Consider the following 20,774-nt stretch of genomic DNA (forward strand, 5'->3'; position numbering starts at 1 on the left):
ACACAACAGCAAGTGTATGGACATGTCCGAGCACCGCTCGCTCCTGATTGAAAACCTGTGTGTGCCCTTCCTTCTAACCTCAGAAATCCAAGGTCCTCTACGGACTGGTCCTGCTGTCTGGCAATCCAGGACCATGATCACCACAGAGAGCATCTCTTAACCACAGGCAGAGGGGAGAGAGCAACTCAGCCCAAGGAAGGAAGAGCTTCTGGCCAAGCAGCAGGGCTTCAGCCAAAGGAAAAGACCTCCTCAGCCAGCCTTTTTGGGGGGAAAGCCCACCTACCCATCTAGCAAGACCAACTTCTGGCTTCCTCTGTTCTCTCTGGCTATAAATTCTTCAGCTGCCCTGTCTGTAAGGGATGACATACCCAGGTAGTGACGCTGCACAAATGCCGCAAACAGTATTTTCCCTGGGGGCAAGCAGTCACAAACCAGCCAGTAAGTGCAGGTGCTCCTCATGGAGCTACCTCCAGAGGGATGGAGAGTCCACCCAGTAAATCGAGGCTAAAGACCACTCTGACAAAGGCAGCATCAGACTGAGAAGCTTCAGCAATAACTTAATCCTTGCTCAAAACGTGGATGGAGATGGCTCTGCAGGTGTTGCAAGGAGACCTCCAATGTTGCCATGGTTCTGGTGAACCAGATAATCAACATGGTGCTTCACCTCTGCAATTTCACAGAGGTTCCCTGCCTGTCACATGCAAATGAGTGCAAATAACAAAGACTTTCTATCAACCTCCTAAAGTCAAAGGATGATCTGAATGCTCTTGTCCTACTAACAGGAAAAGATCCAGATTGCCCTGGGTTGAGGGTGCCCCAAATCAAGTAGGACACGGGAGAGAGAGAGACCGGTGAGATCACATCTCGATCAAGATTGAGCAGAGCTTCTCCAGATGTATCAGCTTATCACAGCTCTTCAAAAAGATGTGTCCATCCATGCCTGCCCCATTCAACAGCAGATGCTGCAGCAAGAGATAGCAAGTGATGAGAGAAACTCTCTGTCCCCTCGAATTTGTTATTCTCAGCAGGGACGTCCCCAGGCAGCGCAGATCCTGGCCCCCCACACCCAGAAGTGCTTCAGTGTTTGCCACATGGGCTGACAGGTCTCCAAGATGCTGTGCTTGGGGAAAAGCCGAAAGTGCAGTCTTTTGTCATCAGCATGCTTAACTGGTGACCTTCCCTGGGATCAAGGAGCATCAGTGTCCCACACTGAGCATTTTCATCTGTTGGACAGATCTGGAGAGGGGTTAGGGATTCAAGTCAAAGCCTGGACTTCTGTCATGGGTGTCAGGTTAAGGGACAACTCATGGGCTTCAGGAAAACCTCTTGCCTCTCTTCTGAGCCTCAAGAAGACTCGGGGCTTCCTGGAACTTGTTCTTCACCAGGAACTGCAGGCAGAAGAAACAACTGTCCAACGTGGAAAAGCAGTTCTTGCAGGAGACAGACACTGAAGTCCATCAGGAGCACTGATGCCATCTAGGACAGCCTTTCAGGGGAAACCAGAGCTTCTAAGCTACGAGAGGTTCAGAAGAAATAGCTCCAGAGAAAAAAGATGCAACTTGAATTTGAAACAAAAAGGCTTTGCTTCGGCTCAGCCAAGAAACTGAAGGGTGCACAGCCCACACGTACAGAAAGGCTGTGTAGGAAGGGAGGGTTGCCTGGTCTCACTCCTGTGGATGCAGGAGGTACGTTAGCTACTTAACTTTGCCTGCCCAAGCACCAAGGAAGGGGGACAGGAGCTGGAAAAGACAGTGCTGCTGTGACACTGGAGGAATCTGCACCTCCAAGCAAGCATCATTTACTCACTGCTGGAATTTTTTTTTTTTCCCCTTCTTTTCCCTTCTTTTCTGAAACTGGCAGATTTTGTTAGTTGCATTTCTTGTCAAACTAAACAAAGCAGCATGCAGGTTTAGGTCAAACATAATTTTATTTTACTAATCAATATGCAGACAGAAAAGCAGCTAGAATTAAACAAAACCAAACCGTATTTCTTCCATTCCTTACTTACTTTCCGGTGAAGTCCCTCCACCTCACTCTCAAACTGTTCCTTCTCCTGCTTGGTTTGGATCTGTGTCTCTCCCAGAATTGATTCCAGCTCTTCATTGCGCTCAACCAAATCCTCGTGCTCCTGCTCCAGTTTTTGCAGCTTGTGAAGGAGCTGTGAATTCCTGCCCTCGATGTTTTCAATCACCTCTCGGCACCTACGCACCAAAGACCGACACCACCAAGGCTACAACTGCTATGTAAACACATTGACACACATCCAAACCGCTTACCACTGGCGAGGAAGAGCCAATGTGGTTTTCACTATGGAATATTTCTGACGTGCTAATTTCGAGTCTTGCATCCAGCACGACCTGTGCCTGCTCTTATTTACGTGGCGATGCAAGGGAATTATTGGAGATGGGCTCTACACAAGTAATGATGAAGGTCTGGAGAAAAAACTGGTCAGGCACAACAATGCTAACATCAGAGAGGCAATGGCAAATTCAACTGCTTGAGGTGGAGGAACAGGCTTGGGCATTTGAAGGGGGACAGAGGGATGTGATCAGACCCCCCTTCCCCCTTGAACTTGCCAGAAGAGGCTCAGCAGCAGCAGCAGCTTCCTGAGCAGGCCACAGGAGAATGAAGCTTTGACTTCCCTTAAAAATCCCAGTTTACATATTTAAGTCTGAAAGCCAAGCTGTCTTGGTACATCCCTGGACAGGAACCAAATCCAGAGAAATCTTCCCAGCAGCAAAACAATTTTGAAAACAACACTTTTGTCTGCAGAGAACCACAAAAGCCCAACCCTATTCTTTTTAGAAAAGCAACAAACTGGAGAAAGTACCACAAAACAGCCCGCATTCTTGATACCAAGACCCACTCAGGACTGCATTACCTCCAAACTTTCTGATCTGGGAGAAGAGGAACAAAGCTGGTACCCAAGAGTATTCTAAAGAACCCAATACTTAAATGCACTCTGCAAGACAGAATACCAGCAACCAGAGCACCAGATAACCACCGTGAAAATACAACAGGTGAAGAAGGATTTCTAAATTGATCACCTTTTATGAAGTGTTTCACTACACTGGTATCTGTCGTCTTGATCTGAGCCAACTTTGCCTGAAACGTGGTCTCCTTCAACCCTCCCTTCATCCTTTGTATCCTGCGACTGATGAGAAAATGAAAAAGTTAGCACATAATTAAGACTGAAATCTTAGCACAATGTGATTCCAAAGCTACCCGAGTCTCTCATAAATGAACGGGAGAGCTAGAAAAGATGAGCTACATCTGCTACATCTATCTGCATTAGATAATCCACCGGCCATAGGAGCAAAACCCCTCAAGACCCATAATAATACGGAGGCACTAGCAGGTATTAGCTTACGCCAACAGACAGGCTCTACACATTAGTGTATTTGTTATGCCCAGCATAAATCCTATGTCACAGCTGCATAGGATGCACTCACACATACGTAGAAAGGAAAAACACAAGCGTTTCTGCACTACAAGCCGTGTGTCTTCATTTACGGCATGGGTCTGAAATGCAGAGGGGGGGCCTGTTTGCTCAATTCGCTTTCTAGAACGGCAAACAAAAAGCCCTTGAAAATACCTGCAGCGAGGATGCTGCGACTTCTTCAGTCTCTGTTGGCGCAGGCAATGGAAGTCCTTGCTTCTCGCTCTTCTGATACTCGCAGATCTCCTCTTTGAGCTGTTCAACCTTCAAAAGGAGAACACTTGCTTTTATTTTTGGTGAACGTTCATCTTGCTGTCTTAGAGAATTAAGATTCCCCTCAAATTTGCTGTAGATAAACTGCAGATTTATTAATATGAACCACTCAGCTTGAGGGATTGGTTGAGATCATGTGGCTGCTCCAGCTGGGTGGCTTCAGACTATTTAGAGAGGTAAAGAGCAGCAAAAGGGGGAATACTGCGCTGCGTTAATGGGTAAGCAATTTTTCTTCATTTATTTCAATTACTGACCATGCACATGTTGTACATCCCCTTTTACCGAACGGGATTGCGTGCTGAGGGGTAGACAGATGACAACCGCTATTTCCGAGGACACCTTTTGGTCTTTGCTGTTGTCGATAGGATCAATATAGTATTATTATTAGCAGGTAACTGTTCACATCGCACAGTCACTTACTCGCACGCTCCCTCCTGGCTGCCGGTTGGAGCGGCAGCTGGGAGGCCAACCCCAGCCATTTGCTGGGAAGCGCAGGGTCGTACCGCAGTGGCTTCTGGATGGGTGTTGTGAAGTCCTGCAGAGTGCTCACCTTCGTCACATGCAGATATAAGCCTGTACCCTTCAAGTGTGTCCAGCAGCACACGTGGATGCCATCTGAGCCTCATGCAGTCAACGCCAGGGACTTCACGCAAGGTGTCCCAGCTTTATCACTTTTTGCAGATTTAACTGCACTGCTAGTCTCTGGAGCTATCAGCTGTTGCAAAGCTTTCACACGCCACCTTCTCAGCATGCATTTTTCCTTTCTTCAGCCTCGTGCTACGCCTCCATCCACACCCACATGCACCTGCAGAGCCCACTCACACAGACTCACACCACACAGACACCGGATCCTGCACGGTTAAGGCTCAACGCTCCGACTGGTGGAGCACACAGCAGGGACAGGGTCAGTGTCCCACAGACCACCAAACCAGAGCCAGGTGGCCAGCCTGCTCCTCACCCGGCTGCCCATAACTCACAGGCAGAAAATAAAGACTTCAGGATGCAGAACTCCTGTGACTCATAATAAAGTGCACTTTCAGCTTTTACAAATTAAAAATCGTGGTTTTCTAACTTTTATGCCAACAGTTAAACCTCATTCCTAAGGACTAAAGGTAATTTGCTTTAGGCTTAACAACATTGTTGGTTGGAAGTGATCTCAGCCTGGCTACATTTTTTTCCTGTACAGAGAAAATAATACCTTACATGTATCTGTATATTTTTTGTGTATATGTATTTCTTTTTTTATATATATTAAAAAATATATACACACAAACACACGTGTGTATGTACACATAGTAACTGAAAGAAGCAATGTCCTAAAGCAAAGCAAACGTTATTTGGAATAAAAAATGTAAACCAAGGAATATGAACTAAGTATTTTTTTGCAGAGCCAGAAACAGACTGTCCTGTAAATACAAGGTTTGAGACTACAGATGTGCTTAGACACTATGCTAAGGAAGAACCAGCAACTTTTTTAAACACAAGGAACAGAACTACATACTAAAATTTTTAAATCCTCAAATGCAAATAAATTATATTCAAGAAACTAAGTCTTCAATATTATTGTAAAGAGACAGGCATGGTATTCTCAGAGATACTCATATTAATTTAAAAATACTCATTTTAATCCAAGAGACCCGCAAGACAGCTGCTGAGCTCTCTGTGCTGGGATGGCGTAAGTAATTATAGACTGCTGGCAACCAATTATAGCCTGCTGAAGGACTGATGTAAAGAGTTGCAGAGTTAAGAACAGAAACAGAATTTGTGCCAAATGACACATTTTAATGGGAAACAGATTGTTGTATTAATTCACTATTAGCAATCTCAGTAAGGAACTATCTTGTTGATAAAGATTATTACATTTAGAGAATCCTAAATTTATCACACCAAACATTAAACTAATAGTAATGGCATTAACTTAAGAAAGCCCACACAAAATGAAAAGGAGTAATTTATCTTCTACTGAGCAAATCAATGTAGCCACATTAAAAAGCCAAAAAGGCTGAGAGGTATCAACATGAGCATAAATTTAAAATTGTTTAAAAAATAGCTAGTATTGGGGTTTAGACTAAACTTATTCACTGTCTTTAATAACAGTCCCCAGGAAAAGTTAGAAATGTTGCTTACTCTTATTTACCCACTTGATTTTGTGCAAACATTGACTAGTAACAGAAAGCATCGAGCTGATCCTGTACACCGAGCACAGGGAAACATGTATTTCAGGGCTCTGTGCTGCAAGGCCTAAAGCACATACTCAGTTTGAGCATGCACAGCCCCCTCTGTGTTCGGTGAAGTATCGAACTCCTCCTGCACTGAAGGATGCTATGAGAGCCGAATTTTTGGAGAGCTACAGTAACAGCAGCTGCTTTAAAAACTCTTTGGTTATTTATTCTACCCGTTTCCCAAAGTTTATTACTCCATGAGCCAGGAAACATCAGAACCGCAGCTCTAGAAAGACTCACTGTAGAAAAAAAGAGGGGAAATAGAGAGGCAGGGCAGATTAAGGAGTAGGGCTGAATGTCAGGAGCCAGCCCAGGAGCGTCAGCTACGCAGAGGCTCGTTGGTGCCATGGCAAACCAGGAGATCCAGGCAGCAGGAGATGGGTACTCACCAGATCAAGGAACGCTTTTCTTTCCAAGTCGAGCGTTTGGACCCGTGCTCGCAGCGCCACAATTTCCTTGTCCAGTCTGCTGTTGTGCTCCATGGCCTTCTGTAGCTCAGTCCTGTCTGTGCAGAACAGAAAAATCTGGTCACCAACACCGGTTTGGCCCTTGACCAAGCTCAGAGGGGGGCTATTACATGAATAAGGTTTCTGAAATTGCAGTGCCCTTATGCACAGGTGTATGTGTGCAACAGCACGGAGGGGAGTTCCCCATACATATGGGAACACATTCCCTTAACTCAAATAGCAGAGGTTTACGTTTCTGGAGATCCAGGTTCAACAGCAGTGCTACGTTTATTATAGGAACACAGCAGTCTCTCCATAGTTATTCCAGGCATTCAGTTTACCTCTAGATCATGGAAAATGCCTCACCTCGGATATTTAGGTATGGGTTTCACAAACAACTAGGGTAAGCTTTGAAAAACCCAAACAGCCATATTTCTTATTTTCATCATAAAATTCATAATTTGCTGCAAGCAGAAACACTATCACAGTTAATCTATCAATGTTGTGCTAGCATTAATATTTATGAAATGGCCAGTACAGTAAAAGTTATGGTTGTATACCAACCCTTCAAGCCTGAATAATAATAAATATTATTATAATAAACATATGCGACCATCACACCAATTAATGCAGACTATTTAGTATTTCAAGTGCAAGAAATAGGAAAAGATGTTTGTATTAGGAGCACACTGACAGAAATGTGTCTGCGTATACGCTGGTATCCTAATCCTAAGTAAAACTAGTGAGAAGGTAGTTTTCCGTACAGAAAAGGTGAAAAAAGATTTTTCCCTTTTCAGCTTAACACTGGGCACAGGAAATTTCAGCTTAAATTTGACTTTTATTCGGGCAAAAATAAAAACATACCTTCTTTCTTGGTCCCAATCTGGAAAAAAAACCCAAAAACCCAAAAACACCACACAACCTCAAACCCCTGTCTCAAACAAGGATTTTGATATTGGATTTTCAGTTTTGTAATTTAAAATAAAAGGCAAGAAACACCTTCTACCAAAGTGTTCATTTTGCCAAAAAGCCTGTTTACCACTACAGAAAGTCTTGACAAAATTCTGGATCTTCTCTGCTTGTAAATAGCATGACTTACCACTCTCTCTCCATTCGTTCACCCCTTCCTCCTGGCTCTCAGGTGTTTGCAGGGCTGACCACGAGGCCGATTCTAGAAGGATAATAAAGAGACAGTTTTGCTGTGGCAGTCCATTGGTATGCTTCTGAACGCAAAACTCGGCAACATCTTTAATGCACTTTGTTAAATACAGAGTTGAAGGAAAACTAAAGAAAAAAATTAAAGCAGCAGACAGCTAGGCACACAATTTAAAATCACCAGAGACCCAATAACTGGGCTACAAACCGGCCAGGAGCAATCTTGTATTTTCTCTTCAATGCAAGCAAGAAGCTGCAAGTTATCATTGAACCAAAATACACTAAGTGGAGCTTTACTGAAGATCAGAGATTTCATTTTAGGTTTTTACTAGAAAATCAATTTATTTATAGAACAGTTGGCTCTGAAGCTTGTCGGAAGGAGAAGGCATGCAGATATACATCATCGGGGAAGCCACTAAGATGTTATGACACTAATTTTGCACGTTAATACTCGCAGCATAATAAACCACACAAACATAACAAGCATTAAACCCTTACTCACAGTTTGGAAAGCCTTATATTCATTTGATACTTAAGAAGATTATAAAACACAGATTTCCCCACGCAGGCTACAATCCACTGAGAGGAGTCGCACGCTGCAGCCCATCCGTGATCTGGAGAAGCAGTACTGTTTGGAGGCTGCAACACCACACTCGCTCCATCCCCAGGGACGCATGTGTATCAATTGATACACAAAGCAGATGCCCGCAGAGTGCTCATTTCCCTGCCTTTGATTAAAAGGTTGTAAACAACAGTTTTGGAGGCTGGCTAGAAGGTTTAGCTAGGTCTGAGTGTTGCGCGTGAGCTGCAAGGTCAGCATCAGGACCTGCGATTCACACGCAGACCCTACCCAGGTGGTACCAGTCTCCTTAAGTGAGTCAGTCTCTGCAAAGGCACACGGGGCAGGAATGTGTTATCTCATCACATATTGGTGTTCTCCACTGAAATTCTGCATCACAGATTTTGGGACAATGTAAGTAAACCAGAGGAAAACCATCCAGAAACCAGTGTTTTGCTCAGGAAATCTCCTGTAGGAGGTAGCAGTGAAGCACCTGGCTTTAAGGACCACTCCAATAGGAGCTTTATCAAGTAGTTTGATTTCCCTCCAGGAAACTGTTTATTTTTACAGTCAGTATTTTAAAAAAAAATGTAATACTTAAGGGCTGCTCAACAACAGTTATTTCAATAAGGAGGTTAAGCAAATATTAGCAGTGATAAGAATCTAACCAGTCACTTCAAGACTGCTGATAAGCTCTGGTTATGAGCACTTGTTAACGGCTCCTAACAAGACAGCATCCCAAACATAGCATCTGAAGAACCTAGAGACGAGCGCTCCAGCTGTGCTAACACTGCGTACACGGTATTTTAGCTACTCTGTTTCTGGACCAAGTCATCATTTCCTCTCCATCCCCTCCTAGGGCATGAATTTCTCCCTGTATATGAGCGCCAGGGAGAGGAAGTCAGTCAAGACCCTGCTGCTGTAATCACGGATCAGATAACCCCATGTCTCAGCTTTCCCCACTCAGAATTAATTGATTTGTGACTGTTAACAACTGCATTCAGATCTCCTAGGTACCAGGCTAACATCTGACACTGATTTTTCCACATTACAAGCAAAGAAGACACAGGACAGCCTGCCTCCAGCTCCCCTGGGTGAGAAGTCCAAGGCTTACACTAACCAGGGGTGGCTAAGTGCGGGCCAGTAATTAAGAGCGGCCACAAGAGAAGTGCTTACCTATTTTGCTCTGCTCCTTTCTTTGTGCATCCAGCTCATCTGTCAACCTCCGGATCTCTTCCTGAGCCATCATCAGCCTCTGCGTGGCCTCATCCAGATCTCGTTCAACTCTCGCACGTGATGCTTGTTCCCTCTCCAGCTCTCCCCTGTAGGACTGAAACACAAGGGCTAATGCTCCAATGGAAACGGGATAACCCTCCCGGGGATGTGACCAAGGCAGGTCCGCTGTCCGCACTACTCCTGACCTGCCAGAACAAGGGTGCCAACACAGAAAGCAGGTGAGCTCGGGGAAGCCACTGCAGAGGCAGGAGACAGACACGCAGTGGATAACCCTCTTCACCATGGACCCATGCAAAAACACAGGTGTTGAACAGCATGGTGTGGCCGTTTCCCTACAAAAGGCTCTGTTTTTCCCTCCCTGAGACAATGCCATTAATTATGATGCATTTTCAAACAAATAATATATGAGGTTTTCCAAGCAGAGGGCTCCACCACACCTTGCTCCAAGGACAAGTCAGTTCTGCACGTTTGTGGTCCCATGGCCGTTGTGAGAGCTAGCCCCAAGCCAGCCTGGCACTGCTACCCTCCTCCTCCAGTCTGCGCTTGCTCCTAGAGTGCAGGAGCCAGAGACTGCTCTCACCGACCTGTGATTCTGCAGAAAAGTCATTTCAGCTGATATAAAAAGAACTATTTCTCACCCCTCAACTTTGGTCCACTCATCTCCAATGAGATTTCTTTGAGTCTACCATTAAAGGCACATGAGTGCTTACAAGCCAGCCCTGACCCAAAGCTGGTGAGATGTTAACCCTGGCTCTCAGCAGAAGCAATTAACTCATGCATAGCACCAGGCTGATGTGGTTGCACAGCCTGAGGTTCAGAGTTCACTCGCATCCCATCAGCTAAAAACAATAAAAGTGTGCTTAAGAACAGACCCACTGCTTGAAATCTCAACTACGTGCCACGTCATCAGCAAGAAAATGTGCAAATTTATTACCTTATTCATTGTCTCTCCAGTAAGTTGCGTCGATTCATGCTGTTGTTGGAGTTCATCTTCTAATGTCTGATGAATGTGATCAAACTCATCCTTGCACAGAAAGAGATTTTAATAAATCAACACCACCAGAAAGCAAGGCAATGTATCCCTCGACACCAGTGTGTAGGATTTTCAGTTTCAACATATCTTGATTAGAAGCGGGTTTGTAATCATACCTTATATTTGAAGAGAACATTTCAACCAGAGTTACCCCAAATCCTTGTGAAAATCCCTCATTTGTCTCAGCTAGTACTGGGAACTCTGCAGGTTCACTACTTTTTTTTTTTTTTTTAAAAAAACCTGTGATCTCCTTGGCATCTTCCTTTTAGAGCCTGTGGGCTCAGCTTTGCCCAAAGAAAGATATTGGTGCTGAGTACGCTTGACTCACTTTATCAGAGTAACACTGGGTTACTTCCCCATGTCCCTCTCTTTTGAACCACTCATCGAGTTAACAGATTCCTGCTCCCCTGCAGCCTGCACACATGAACCAGCGTCAAGGATTTGCTAACGCTCAGGAGGTTGGTTGTCATTAATATTTTGCACCTTGGCTCTAGAGGGGTGAGCGTGCTTGTACATGCCATGCCTTCTACCAGAGCTCAGAAAGCATTTCCCCACGTATATATTAGAGATGACTATGCAAAGATGCATGTTTGTACCCCGGCTTTTTGCATTAGTGAGGGTGCATCAAAAAAATCAATTATGCTTGAGCAGTCTAGCTAAAAGCTGCATTCATTTCTGTAACAGACAGGAACGTATCTGGACCTGCAGTCTAAGAGTGAAACAAGTACGTAACAGGTCATTTGAGAATAAGAAAGGCTACACGTTCCAGTAAACAGAGTAGCAAGAGCAATTAACCTATTAACCTGTAACACTGCTGTGACTCTAATGATTCTGCAAAACAAGTGTGATGCTACCTCAAACAATGGAGTGCTTAATCAACAGTTTCTAGTTCACAAGCATGGACAGCAATGACATCATCTGGGGAGAAAAAACAGTCTGCTTTAGAGAAACTGTTTTCCTGGAAAATACGTCTTTCACCTGGTTCTAAAAACACAGAAAGAAAGGTGCCCAGTATAAGAACTGCAGAGAAGTTGTGTTTGATTAGCAATGAGGAGCATTAAGCTTATAATGCATTTTGATCATGCAAGAATACATTTTCCTTAAATAAGTCTCACTCCTCTAAACAGCTGCATGAAAAGTGGGTAAAAGTCAGGTAGTTACAGGACTGCCTACCTACTAGGGGACTCCGGCACCACGTACCAGGAGGAATTCAAGTAAACTCCACACTGTTCTTCACACACAGACAGCCTATATTATCTCCACGTACAAGACTTTGCCTTGGCTCTGTCCTTCACCCAGCCCAGCTGCAACAACACTCTCCCCACCTTTATCCAGCATTCAAAACCAGTCTTGTTACAGAAACACGTTCATTACAGGATCATTAGAAAGAAGGGTCCTGAGAGGGTACTGCTAGGAGAAGTCAGCTGCGTCCTCAGACAGACGAGCTCCGTGCAAGAAGGTTTGGATTCAACACCAGACCTGCAGGCACCTGCATCCTTCATTTGCCCTGGCCCGGCCCTACGTCCCTTACTCAGCTGTGGCACTGAAGGAAGAGCAAATCCAATCACACCTGGTAAAGGCTCGGTAGCAGATGGGGTTAACTGGCATTTCATTGGAAGGTTACAGCTCTGCTTCCCCTTTTTAACTACAGTGGGGTTTCTATTACACTGCTTCGTAGGAAAAAATGCAGCAAACATTTGTATCAACTGACAGGCATTCACGGGTAGATTATTCAGGATTTGCAGAGAGACATTTTCTATCCAAGAGTGGGAGACAGCACATCAGGGAAGTTTCTCTGCCTCACTGCAAACAGATTCTTTGATTCCGAGGTGGATATTTACATCTGAAGGTGTTATTGTACCATAGATGAATCCCGAGTGACACCCAACCCTACAACAGTTAGGCAGACTAGGACTCTCCAGCCAGAAAGGGATGCTCTTGAGGTCGATAAAATACCAAGTGGCACAGAAAAGGCAGATAAAAAGGCAATTGTTCACTGCCTCTTCATACAAGAGCTGGAAAGCATCAAACAAAGCCAGGAGATGGTAGGTTGAAACAAAGGAACTTCATGTGACAGTAACTGAACTGCAACAGTCCTTGCTACAAGATGTCGGGGATGTAAGAAAACTGCATGGGTTTAACAAGCAACCAAATTCATGGAAGAGAAAAATTAATCAAGGACTACTAGACACAACAATAGCACCTCTGGTTCAGACACTGCATGCCACTGGAGGCGAGGGGAGCATTTCTGATGAACTGTCAGGACATATCTGCCCTCCTATGACACTGTCTTCTGAGGTTTTGCACTTGGCTTCTGGTCAGATGGCACAACACCAAACCAAGCTGAGCTGTGCAGGGGATGTGCCGAGCCTCCCTCCTCCAGAGAACTCACCCAAAAAAGGCCAAGAAGCTTTTCAACTCCAAACCAGTTTTATCAGAATGAAAAACTAGAAACTTTAAACTGTAGAAAGTTCAAGGTAGTGACAGAAAATGAGACAGAAGCGAAACGGTCTGTCCACAAGTTTTCCACCTACTTGTGCCCCAGCAGGCAGCCCTTGCTTCCAGCCAAGTCCGACGCTGGAGGTCACCAAACCCTGCCAGTCCCCTCTGTCCCCAGGAGGGCTTTCCTGTGACTCCTGGCAGCCTGCTCTTTGCGGGGGCTGCTCTCGTGTCCCCCTTGCAGTCTGGAGCCTTCTCCCCTAAGCTCACCCACTGGGTCCCCAGGCAGGAGCAACCCCTCTCCCTCCAGAGGGGCGGCCTGGCCTGGCCACTTCTGAAGTGGCAGAAGGAGATTGGGAAAAAGAAGAAAAACTTAACGCTCTGTATCAGAAATACCACAGGGCTAAACAGGCTCTAGACCTGGCCCAGTGCAGCAATTTTTATGCTCCTGTACATCCGACAGCCATTGCTGTCAGAAGTAAGTTACGGATGAGGCCAGCAAGCACAGCAATGAGGGAGAAACAGCTACAAGAGCCAGCAGCTCCTGGGCTCCAGTTCTGTGAAATGGCCATATGGAGGAGTAGGTGGAAATCAGTGGCCTTGGTGGGAGGGAGATCTCCCTAACCGAGATGATCAGCCACAGACTCTCTCTCCAACATGCAGTAGCTGCTGCTCCTCCACCATTTGGCAGCATTCTTCATCTCGACCTCGGAAAGCAAAAAATCAAGACATGGATGGTCCTCTCTAACCTGCCAATCATCAAGTCATGCTGTGAAATTTATTTACTGAACTGAGTTTGTAAGCAGAGGTTTGCTTAACTTCCATCCTCTAGCTCAGCAACAAGGAAAGAGGGAAGAGTTGTCTGAGTTCCCTCAGACAAGGGAAGAGTTTTAACCTCACCTTAAGTATAGGGAAGGATTTTTTCTTAAATTAATCATTTTCAGGGGAACTCAGTCATCTGAAATAAAATACTGGATCATCAGGAAATCTGGATTAGTAGAAAGTCATTATTACCCAATGAAGATCCTCAGACCAGCTACATCACAAACTCTTCAACATTAGCTCTGTTAAAATTAATCCTATTCACTATCCCTATGCAAGATGTGGGAGCAAATCAAGTGTAAATACACAAGTGTGAAAACTAATAAAGAAATCAACTTCAGCATTAAGAATCCACAGTGTCCTCACACATAGGAGAAATATTTTTACTTAAAAAAAAAAAAAATCTCAAAGACAACCTTTTCCCCAGCGTGCTTTCGGTCAGCTGAGCAGCTAAAGCAGGAGGTACCTGAAGCTGTGCCGCACACAGCCTGTCTATGTAGCTGTGTGAATTCAACTTCTGATCTGCGATCTCCAGTTTCTCCAGCAGCGTCGTTCTTTCTACCAGTAAATAAGCAATCTGTTCGCTGGCATTACTGTGAGCTATTTCGGACAAGCCTTCCTGTTCCAGCATCTCCTCGACCTCCTTCAGCTGGGCTTCTGCAAGACAAGGCTTTCTGTGAGCAGAGGAACAAATGAAGCCCGATTCCTTCCAGATCTGCGTCCTAGCTCCTCTAAACACTCCCCACCACAACAGCCCTGGACCTCACCAACAGCTCATAAAACGTTTAGTCTCTTCTCCTGCTTCCCACCTCCCTTTCTGCCTCCTATCCCCTGTTCTTATCTCAGCCCTATTCCCACTGTCCCAATGTTTCTGATCTGTCCCAACATTTCTGCTCACACCCACGACCCTGCCTGCCAAGCAAGTGACAGGACCTGCTACATCTAGACTGAGTTCTCCTGCCTTGCTTTAAGTGGGAGAGGAGTTATGACCATTTTCTTCTACCCAGTGGCTAAGTTTCACCAACCTGGTTATCCCCAACCCTTTTACCCCTTTATACAGTTTGGTGGAAATTAACAACAGATTAAAAAGGCATTGAGAGAAACCAGACAGACAGGCAATCACATAAACATTTTCTTTGGAAGAGGAGACACAAAATACTGTATCACTTATAAGAAGAACATCACTATTTTCCTAAGGACTGTCTGGTAGGGAGGTGGATCTGAATATCGGGGGTCAGACTAGATGACCTTTAAAGGTCCCTTCCAACCCAAACTATTCTATGATCTTATTTTTCCCCACGCACAGCAGTGATGCACAGCAGCACCTGGTGCATTGGGCGCAGCCCATGGTGGAGATCGGGGTGTTGAATCCCATGGGATGTGGTAGGGAAGCACGGCGAGGAACCAACAAGGGCCTGAAGCAGTTGGAGAAACAGCACCCCATGGGCACAAAGGGACTCGGAGTACTTCTTAAAACATGACTTTAGAAATCACTCCCTGAACAGCATTCCTGACCCATTCCTCCAAAACCAGCTATAAACCCAGGCTAAGGACTGCTTCTGGTAACACAGACCTGTTTTTTGAAGGTCTCCTGTAGGATTAAAGGAGTGAGAAATCCTTTTAGAATTAAGCTGTCAATTCTTCACCGTTTATCCCAAAATTATAGCTAGGAAGACTCTGCACCAGGAAAAACTTCAAGATTCAACGGCCTCCAAGGCAAATAGATGACAACAACATTTGCAAGAGAAGTTGGTTTATGGCTAGGTACCACTCTGTTTGTGCAACACACAGTTGTTAAAAAGAGCCCCTCGTTTGCATGGTTGGAAATCTATCTGCCAGGAGAATATGAGGAACCTCTGGTCTCCCGCGTGGTCAGGGCAGCAACGCCTGCACTGGATCCAATAGCTTGTTAAGCTAAGGAAGGGTTTTTCAAAAACCTCCCTATGTAATTCATATTAAAAAGAAAAGCAACAAACCCTGCTCCCAATTTCTAGCCCAAACCAGATTATAAAGGTTTCCAAGTGCTGTAGGATGGGAATTGCGGGGAGTTGTGGGTTTTATGTGGAGGAAGGAGGGATATTCACACTCTTTCACTGCTTAGGGAGCTAGAGTTAGACATCTGAAGTTAAACAGGGCAAATATTCCTCGTACAGGGTACAGGACACATACGCAGGATACATACACTGCTCTGGACAAATCTGTTCCTCACTTCCCACGCTGGATTTAACAGAGGACCCAGTGCAATCACACCCTAAGGCTCAAATCAATCGCATGTTTCCACTCTGCATTTTGCAGCCAGCTCTGTCCAGCCCTATGGATGGAAAACACCCTGCGGTTTCCCATTCGCCCTCCCCTGTGGTTACAAATTACAGCTTGTTCGATGAAGAGGTCAAACATGGCTGACTTGCAGCTTTCCTGCACGAAGCAGAGCAAAATATTGCGTTTTGCAGTTTAAAAATAGCTGGCCACTTGCTCCACATGCACTATGAAGAGCCCACAGCTCACACACAACTGAACCCTCCCCCTTGCCTCCAACCTGCCTTGCAATTTCCTCCCACAGTTTTGCCAAATCCCGTGTAAAATAAGCTGAAAGCTGCTCTGCTTTATGGCCAGAAACGGGACCACCATCTCCCTTTAGGACCAATGCTTTGGTCTCATACGGTGGCTCCTACACTGGCAGTTTCACTTGCAAGTACCTCCCCTACACCCAACCTGCAACACAATACTAAGCAGTATAGTTTGGGGTAACAGGACCTAGAAATTTTCCACAGGCTGAAGAGGGAAAAAGGTTTGGGAGGATGAGGGGGGTCTGCTGTACACGGCACAGATCACCTGCTTGTAAAAGCCCATTAATTTCTTATGAGTATCTCAAACACCTTCCCTACCACGTCCAACGTGTCCCATTTGAGAAGGGCAAACGCCTCGTACAAGCAATGTTATACCAGTGCACTGATGTGTTCCCACTAGCAAGTATCTCCTGCACCACCTCTGCATCTGCTTCTTCGGAAGCCAGTTTTATATTTGCAAAGGTGTCTTACCCCAGGAAGTTTCTCAGAAATAAGCAGTTCACCGGTATCCTCACACCCACGACAGAAGCTGCACCCTCTCATCCATGCTGGGTATGTTTAAGCAGTACAGCTGTTTAAGCAGTACAGCTGTTACAATAAACAAGCTCAGGCCACGACTATTTATTCTTTTTGTTTCACTTTTTAAACAAATCAAGGCAAGCCCCCAACAGCGTTGTGTTTTACTGCCATTACATTTGTTTTTCAGAAAGGCTTTTGGTAATGCAGCACATGAGTTATCGATCTGCCCTCCAAAAACACTGAGGCGTATTCAACAAGAACCATCAGAAATGGATTATGAACTGCCTCGAGGAAAGGAAAAATTTCACCCTGGGCAGAGGTACCAAATGAGGTAAAGCTCAGATCAATAGCCCAACATAAAACCAGCAGTGGCCGCTCTCTGCAGTAACCCTTCGAGCCCATTCCAGGCAAGAAGTAAATGTGTAAGTAGAAACTTACTTTTTATCATCAGAAATAGCTTTTAGCAGATCGAATTGCTCCCAGAGATCCTCAGACCAAGCAGAGCTTCTGATCTGTTTGGCTGCTTTTGGGATAGGGAGTGCGCTCAGTCCCGAAAGCCCACCCAAGTGATCTCCTGCATTTACCCGAGTCTTTGCCTCTTCCCTTCCCCGATCGCTCTGCTCCCCAAAGCTGGGACTCCCAGCTGTCTCTACAAGCAAGATCAGGACAGACCCTGTCCACTTGCACATTCACAGGTCAGGCCCCTCCTTGGTACCGCAGGCTTGGACCAGCCTCTGTCCTCAACTGCCCTTTCCCGTCTGAACTCGTTATCATTTCAAGCCTCCCAAAAGCTCCCTACCACCATCCTCTGTTCTTGCCTTGCCCACATTTTTGTTTAACAATCCCAGTAGACTGGGGTCTGCCTTTCCACAAGGCCCTTCTCCAGCCCCGTTTCCAGCCTGATCTGCAGTATCATCTTGTCCCTACTAAAGACAACCAGCTGCCCCGCAAAAATAAGAGGAGGAGTAAGACCCAGAGGACAACCAACTTCTAGTTCAAGACCTTCAGCCTGTCCTACAACCCGCAGGGCTCAGGAGGCATCTCTGGGTTGGTTTGCACAAACTCTGATGAAAAGCAGAAGCCCAGGGAATAGACACAGCGATGCAGCATCGAACTCTGCAGCAGAGGTTACATTAGAGACCCAGAGCAGGCAAAGTTCTGACAGAAGTCTTTGAGAAAGTGCAGCAGCTAAAGCACAAGCACGTCCATCCGCTCTGTGCCAGATACAGCCAGTGGGTTGTTTGGGATTTTTCCTTCAGAGGCTGACCTGCAAAGAAAAAGCCAGTCCCTCAAGAAAAGGATCTACAACCATCCCAAAACACATCAGGGCTGGCATCCCTCACTGCGGAGGACAGCCTGGTGGAAGGCTGGGCTTCATCCACTGCTCAGATCACTGAATTATCAATGCATATTGCAGGACCGCTGCTCATGCCACCAGTAAGGTAATAACAAATCTTAAAAACCAAAGTCTGACAGTGATACCCCAAACCAAACTCCTCCAGAAAGCTGCACGGAAACACCGTACGGCACCAAAGCACTGCAGAACCACACAAACCCCTCGAGGACAGCAGGCTGGTAACAACTTGATCGCAATTAGCAACCCATCATGGACACGGATACACTTAGATCCACAGCCATGGATCTCTCTTTCCATTCGAGTGTTAATCATTGCTCGACAGCCACAAAAGTACTTAAAAAATGGAAAAAGTCCAAAGGAGCAGAGCCACTACGAGGAAACAAACGCAAAGCCAGCTTTTGGGACATTTTTGTCATTCGCCTGCCACCTTGTGGGGAAGATGAGAGAAGAACCAGTAATAAAGTTTTCTGCCACAGCAATGCTCGCAAAGGCTCATTAGTCATTTAAACCCTTGCGTAGCAGCATTTTCAACACTAAACGATGGCTTTACATGCCCAGAGGAACCAGATTTTCAAGCAGTGCTTAAGCACACCCGTCTTTGAAAAGTCTCTCCATCAGATGTGCTCCCTGAAACCCACAGGTTGGCCAAAACTGAACAGAGACTCAAAACTGCAATCAATTTCCCCAAATTCCCATATTTGCCTCCCCAGATAAAGCCTGCGTAACAAAGAAACTGTTCAAGCTGTGCTATCACCCTCAATTTTACCTTAAGACGAGGATAATACACACCACAAAAGGAGGAGTTAATGATAACGGTGTGCTATTAGCAGCACTCAAAGCACAACAGAAGACTAGGAAGACTAAAGAACTAAACCCAGCAAAATATATTTGCCCTTACTGGAAGCAATTCCAGGGTTTGAGAAGAAAGCAAATAATTTCAAGTGAAATATAAGTGAAATAATTTGTTTTAAACAAAATGACTATACTAAAATAAGCACACAGGACAAGTTTTGAATCGCCATCACGAACATACCACCGTCCTTCAAAGTTGTTTTAAAAAACGTGGACTTTGTCTAAACCAAAGCCAACGGCAAATTCACTGACTTCAGCAGGAACACAGCTCAACACTCAAGTTACCCGAGGAGTCACTGTCAAATAGTTTAGAGCTGGAAAACAAACAGCACCATCAATTCTGTTCTTCAAACAGCCTCTGGAAGATGCTTAGTGCAACAACGGAGCCACATGAAGTGAGAAACTGCCCGATTCACTGAATAAAGGCAGTAAAAGCAGACAAGAACCTCTAAGTCAATTACAAATCAGTTCTAATATTTCATTAACACTTCTGCCAACCTCCCAAACAACATACCACGCACGCTGGTCTAGCAGAACTCACTGAAAAACGCTGCTCTGCTCTCAAGGAAGCTTTAAACCAGCGCTGCCGAAAGACCCGTACACCACTACCTGTTAACGCATCTCCTCGGACCGTGTTTTGGAGGGAAAGGATTACCCTGCTGCAGCTGCAGCCCCGTCAGCTCAAGCCTGAGCTGTTCGTTTTCTTTTTCATATTCAGTGGTGATAGCGTCCCGTTCCTCCGTCAGGTTACGGACGTGACCCACATAGCTTTCCACCTAGAAATAAAGAAAACATCACTATACCTGAGCGTGTTTACCAACGCCTGGCCAGCAAGCTGTTGGTCCCCCGATATTTACAGTATAACCTCAAACATTTGTTGGACGCTACTTCTTTATGTCTTTTGTAACATCCAGGGACGTTAAAAACTCGACTGAAAGGTCTGGAAGGCGAGAGGGGATGGAGGTACGAAGGTGCTGGGATGCGGGTGACTCTCGACCCCAGCTCTGTGGGAGACACTGGGCTCGCCGGGTGCTTTTCGGTGCCCTAACGTGAGGACCCAGGCCGTATACCCGTGAGTTCTTGAGGGCAAGAGGAAAGCAGCTTTTGGCTGTGAACACCTGTGAACCTGCTGCTGCAAAAAGAGGGGGAAACGGGGGTGTTTGGGCCCGGATGGGTTAAAACCCGAAGGGGTAACTCTGGCCCCTTCTCCCGGCCCTTACGTCTCTCATCTCCTCGGCCCGCCGCCGCTCCAGGTCGCCGAGCCGGGCCTCGGCGCGTCGCAGCAGCCGCCAGGCCAGGCCCAGCTGCTCCTCGGCCGGGGCAGCGGGGTCGGCGCCCTCCGCCTGCAGCCAGCCGCGGACGGTCTCTGCCGGTACCGGGGCCTCCGCCTGCGGGGGAACCGAGAGGAGCCGTAAGCGACGGGGGCCCGGCGGACCAACACCCCCCGCCCCGGCCCGGGCACCCACCGGGGCGGCGGCGGCGGCCGCCTCCATGCGGCGCGGGCCTGGGCCGCCGCCCGGCCGCCCCCTCCCGGCGCCATGGCAACGGGGGGGGGGGGGGGGGGAAGGGGGCGGGGAAAGGGGGCCGAGCGCACCGCCCCTCAGGGCGACGGGAGAAGGCCACGCCCCCGCGCGCCTAAGCCACGCCCCCCCCCCGCTCATTGGGACGCGCCCCCTCCCCGGCACCGCAGCGGGATCATGGAATCATGGAGGTTGGGAAAGACCTCTAAGATCATCGAGTCCAACCGTCGACCCAACACCCCCATGTCCACTAAACCATGTCCCTAAGCGCCTCATCTACTCGTCTTTTAAATACCTCCAGGGATGGGGACTCCACCACTTCCCTGGGCAGCCTG

General features: G+C 46.4%; 1 protein-coding gene across 3 annotated transcripts in view; it reads right to left on the reverse strand.

The window, feature by feature from the left end:
* CCDC30 (coiled-coil domain containing 30) overlaps nt 1–20,230 on the reverse strand; it is a 37,893-nt gene extending 17,663 nt beyond the window's left edge. For 2 of the 3 annotated variants that reach the window (XM_076356202.1, XM_076356200.1), the window contains exons 1-10: nt 20,140–20,230; nt 19,575–19,695; nt 14,091–14,281; nt 10,265–10,354; nt 9,271–9,424; nt 7,480–7,551; nt 6,324–6,439; nt 3,596–3,703; nt 3,048–3,154; nt 2,009–2,201 (exon numbers count right to left, since the gene is read on the reverse strand). In XM_076356202.1, coding sequence (XP_076212317.1) covers nt 2,009–2,201; nt 3,048–3,154; nt 3,596–3,703; nt 6,324–6,439; nt 7,480–7,551; nt 9,271–9,424; nt 10,265–10,354; nt 14,091–14,281; nt 19,575–19,695; nt 20,140–20,148 — 1,161 coding nt within the window. In that variant the 5' untranslated portion in view covers nt 20,149–20,230. Of the gene's footprint in view, nt 1–2,008; nt 2,202–3,047; nt 3,155–3,595; nt 3,704–6,323; nt 6,440–7,479; nt 7,552–9,270; nt 9,425–10,264; nt 10,355–14,090; nt 14,282–19,528; nt 19,696–20,139 lie in introns of those variants that run through there. The other variant, XM_076356201.1, reaches the window with a different exon arrangement.
* Nucleotides 20,231–20,774: the final 544 nt, after the last annotated feature.

The sequence above is a fragment of the Aptenodytes patagonicus genome, chromosome 19 (genome assembly GCF_965638725.1).
Source record: "Aptenodytes patagonicus chromosome 19, bAptPat1.pri.cur, whole genome shotgun sequence".
NCBI lineage: Eukaryota > Metazoa > Chordata > Aves > Sphenisciformes > Spheniscidae > Aptenodytes > Aptenodytes patagonicus.